The 4,431-nt window shown below is 49.9% G+C and overlaps 1 protein-coding gene across 1 annotated transcript in view; it reads right to left on the bottom strand.

Annotated features, from left to right (window-relative positions):
- Nucleotides 1–4,222, bottom strand: part of Ostm1 (osteoclastogenesis associated transmembrane protein 1) — a 30,650-nt gene extending 26,428 nt beyond the window's left edge. The window contains exon 1 of the mRNA XM_005363580.1: nucleotides 3,744–4,222. Within this exon, the coding sequence (XP_005363637.1) occupies nucleotides 3,744–4,157 (414 nt within the window). The 5' untranslated portion in view covers nucleotides 4,158–4,222. The remainder of the gene's footprint in view (nucleotides 1–3,743) is intronic.
- Between the last annotated feature and the right edge of the window lie 209 nt (nucleotides 4,223–4,431).

Here is a 4,431-nt window from a genome sequence, read left to right as displayed (position 1 = left end):
TGCTGCTACACAGATTATTAGAAATGGGTTTATCAAGATGTGAGAATTAGTCAATAAGAGGCTAGAACTAATGGGCCAGGCAGTGTTTAAATGAATACAGTTTCCGTGTAATTATTTCAGGTAAAGCTAGCTGGTCGGGACAAAAAGCGGCCCGCTGCTCCTTTTACAACAGAAAGAGAACTCTGAAACAGAGTAAAATGATCAGAGAGTGAAGGTGCAGCTGACATTCAGTGTGCAGGCACTGTTCGGTAGCAGTGGGTACACTCTGAACATGGCAGCACTATGGATACGCTGGGACAAGGTTGGCAAAGTCCTTAAGACTCAGCCAAAAGAAAAACACTTTCTCAAGGCTGGAAAGAGGCTTAGCAATTGAGAGCACTGGCTGCTCCTCCAGAGGACCTGGGCTCGATTCCCAGCACCCACATGGTGGCTCACAACCTTCTGTCCCTCCAGTTCTAGTGATCTGGGGTCTCCATAGGCACCAGGCAGCTGCAGGTGGCGCACAGACTTACACATAGGCCGAACACCCACACATATAAAAGTGTCTAAAAATTTTCTTTTAGAAAAATACTTTTTCTTTTTCTTTTTTCTTTTTCTTGACAGTAGAAAGTTCTTGAAGATTTTTGGAAAGGGTGATACAAAAAGCAGTCTGGGAATACACTTCCAGGTAACGATATTTAGAGAGGAATGTGGCAGGAAGACTGATCAGACACTTGCCCTAGTGTGAGGATGAGGAAAAGCCGAAGGTGAAAGCGAGGGTGGAGAGGAAGCGACAGCAACCCTGGAGGTGATGCTGGTGTGATCAGGGTCCTGCACGAGTACCCCACTCGCCCCTCACACCTCAGACAGGTAGTGTTGGCTGAGAGCCTGCTTCTCCCACCGTGCCACCTTCCATGGGGTACTTAACCTCTCGGAGGCTCAGTTTCTTACAGCATGGTATCTCCCTGTGGATACCTAGGTTTCCCATCTGGAAATCAACTCCTGCAGGACGGAAACTTCACGTGTCTTTGTTTTCTCAACACATAGCATAATGGCCCAAACAAGCTGGCCCTTGATTTATACTTGAAAATATGAGTATCCTGATCCATCATAATCAGAACCATCTGGCCGAAGCCTAGATACCAGGAATGCAGCCACCCACTCTCATCATGGCTGCCCCTGAGAAGTGGGATGAAGGCATCAAAACACACATGGGGCGGGTCAGATTTTACTTCACAAAAATCTACAACCCCATCTACATACCTTTTTGTACATCCATTTTGAATCTCTGCATTCCCTGAGATGTAGGTAACAATACCATCCTTACAAGAGAATTAAAACGTGCCAACACAATCATACTGGTTTCAGACTCTAAAATCCACGGCCCCTAGCTCCTGACCAATACAGACTTCCGGTCACAGGCTGCCTTGCTCAATTCTTTCTAGCCTTCACTACAACAAACTCTCCTGTCACAGAGTTCTTTAAACACACACATTTCCTGATAAGTCACAAGATCAGACTCCCAAAGTACCCCCCAGAAACCTACTAAATCCTGGGATATACCGCAGAAACCAGCCTTCTGAGTACGCAGGCTGGGGAAGGTTTTCCCACCTCTTGTGACCACGTCACTCCTCCTTCACATTAGAGTGAGGAGATCCGGGGTCCCACATTACTGGTAGTACCTGGGGGCCAGGTGGGTGAAGCGCCTGCAACCCGGGTCTGGAAATCTTCGGCTGGGCAGTGGGAGTTCATTCATGTATCTATTGGGTGACGGCCATAATTTTCTAATTACTAGAACTCAGGATTGCCTGGTTTTTGTTGTTGTTGTTTGTTTTTTTTTTTTTTAACCTCCTAACTTCGCAGCACGTGCTTACTCGAGAAAACTTCTGCAGCCTCAAAGACCCATCATGATTCAGGGGCACTGTGCCAATAATAGGTCTTGTTATTTAAGACAAAAAAGGCAACTGGAAATTATGAAGTTTGCAGGAAAACTGAGGAAACTGAAAACTCAGATCTTAAGCGAGGCAACCGAGGCACAAAGAGACAAACGCCCCGTGTTCTCTCTCAGATACAGAGCCTGGCTTTCAATGTTGATATCTGTGCATTAATGTGGAGTGAGTGTTGAGTAGGGGCCAGGGAATCAGAGAGGAGGCCACAAGAAGAGTCACAGAAAGAAGCTGAAGGGAGGGAGGGGAGGAGGCACGGGACCACAGGTGACACAAGAGTACAAGGGGGCACACTGAGAGTGAGCGGTATCGGATATAAAGGGTGGGAGGGGGGACCAACCATGATTATGTGGGGGACCGCCAACCTGCTATTCTGTATGCTAATTTAAAATAAACTCAGGGGTTGGGCTCAGTTAGTAGCTTGAGGAGCATGGACAAGGCACGGGTTTGAGCCCCCTGCACTGCATGAAACCGGATCATAATGATCCATACCTGTGATCTCAGCACCTGGGAGGCGAAAGCAGGGGTCATCCTGGGCCACCCGGTAAGTTCAGGATCAGTTGGGGGGGGGGCATGAAACTTCATCACAAATTAATTAATTAATTAAAATAGAATGAAAAGGCCTCCTAAAGACAACTTAATGAAACTGCTCAAAACCAAACATAACGCTGCTGAGGGCAGGGACTTTAAAGTCACAGAGAAAAAAGTGAACCTGAAAAATACTGCACCCGAGCCTATTTACAAGGCTCGAAAACCAGTTCTTCCCCACAAAGACTGACTCTAGAATTTACATAATGCAAATGAACCCATTACAAAAACAACAGATTCTGTCAAGTAACATCAGAATGGTTGAAAACAAGAGGAAGCTATAGGCAAATTTCTATTTAGTCAAGTCAATTTCGACTTACAAAGCAACTAAAAGCACCTTTTCAGGAGACTCCTGGGCCCCTCAATAGAAAAGGAACGTTTCTGTCCGGAGGGGGGCGGGTCATTCCTGGTTTTCCTCTACCAGGCAACCTCGTGACTCTCACCTGGGCTGACAGTCTAATCCTTTCCTAGAGCATACAGAACTTAGAGGTAAAAACCGCGTCTTCCTCTTTTTGTTTGCCTTCATTAAACCCTTCACATTACCTTCCAAAAGGCCAGAAAAGCTCTCAACGTATCTAGAGGAGCATGTCCTAAAATGTCAACCCCCACTGACCACGAGCTATTACTATCTGCCAGCTTTCCGTGGCTCTCTCTATCCCCACTTTACGGATAAGAAAACAAGCAGAGTGTGTCACTAACTTGTCCGGAGTACAAGCTAATAAACGGTGAAACTGGACTCCTCGCTAGCAGGCTCCAGACTGTCTTAATAAAAATTAATTCCCATACCTCAACATGCAGCAACTGGATTTTTTTTTGGAGGGGGTGGCATTTAATAGAGAAGAAACTGATGTTTTGAAAAAATAATAGTCACAGTGCTAGAAACTGGTAGCTCTGGGTATGTCCGCAGCAATGCTCAAACTTCTAATGACTAACAGTTTCGAAAGGGTCGTTTTTTGGAACTACGAACTGAGATGGGGAAGGAGAGGGCTGAAAAATAAGATAAGAGTAGGAGTGTTGGACTCCCTGCCCCCAAGAAGGCCACTCATATCTAACTGCAAATCAATCCAAGAAGACGTACGCTGACAGCATCGAGGGAGGCAGCATTCTAAACCCCAGGCCCCTAAAGCCACCCGCCTGCTTCTGATCCCCCAACTCCACAAACAGTCCAATGTCTTTCCCTTACTTCCCCAGCCCCCAAGCCACAGGCGCCTGGGCTGCTCCTCTACCCACCCCGATGTTTCGGTTGATGTTGTCCATCTTGCTGGCGACCTGTTGGAAGAGCGGGTAGCAGGTCTGGCAGAGACGCACGGGCCGAGCGCTGCGCACCAGACACCCGGTCAGCTCGGCGCTGCTATTGGCGAAGTCCATCAGCAGCTCCCGGCACTCGGGCTCCAGATCCGGCAGGTCTGGGGGCAGCAGCGACAGCGGCCCCAGACCGCCACCCTGCAGCAGAGACAGGGTCAAGTCCTGCACCTCCAGCAGCTGCTGCTCCGATAGGAGATCCGCAAAGCCCGGGTGGCGACTGCTGCCGAAAGGGAGCGAGCCGAGGGCGTACCCCCACCGCAGCAGCCGCAGCAGCAGCAACGTCCGCAGCCACAGCGACCGCCACCCGCTGCGCCGCTCCAGCACCGCAGCCCAAGCCATCCCCCGGCCGGCCAGCACCAGATCGCTCACTGGATTCCTCCGACTGCAGCCGCTTCCGGCTTCGGCCGGCGCAGGCCCCGAGTGGGGTCACGAGGTGCGTGCGTCACGGCCCCGCCCACCTGCCGCCGCCCCTGAGCTAGAACGCCAGGCCGGGGAACATCAGCTGAGATGCGGGTTCTGCAGGTCATCTCGGGCCTCTCTCCAGTATCCTCCGGGCCCTGAAGTTCCCTGGGTTCTAGAAGCCTGAGGAGATTGTTCTGGTGGCTGGGTTCGC

This window comes from Microtus ochrogaster, linkage group LG9 (assembly GCF_000317375.1).
Source record: "Microtus ochrogaster isolate Prairie Vole_2 linkage group LG9, MicOch1.0, whole genome shotgun sequence".
NCBI lineage: Eukaryota > Metazoa > Chordata > Mammalia > Rodentia > Cricetidae > Microtus > Microtus ochrogaster.
Note: the sequence above shows the minus strand (reverse complement) of the source record. Positions and strands in the feature narration are given on the sequence as shown.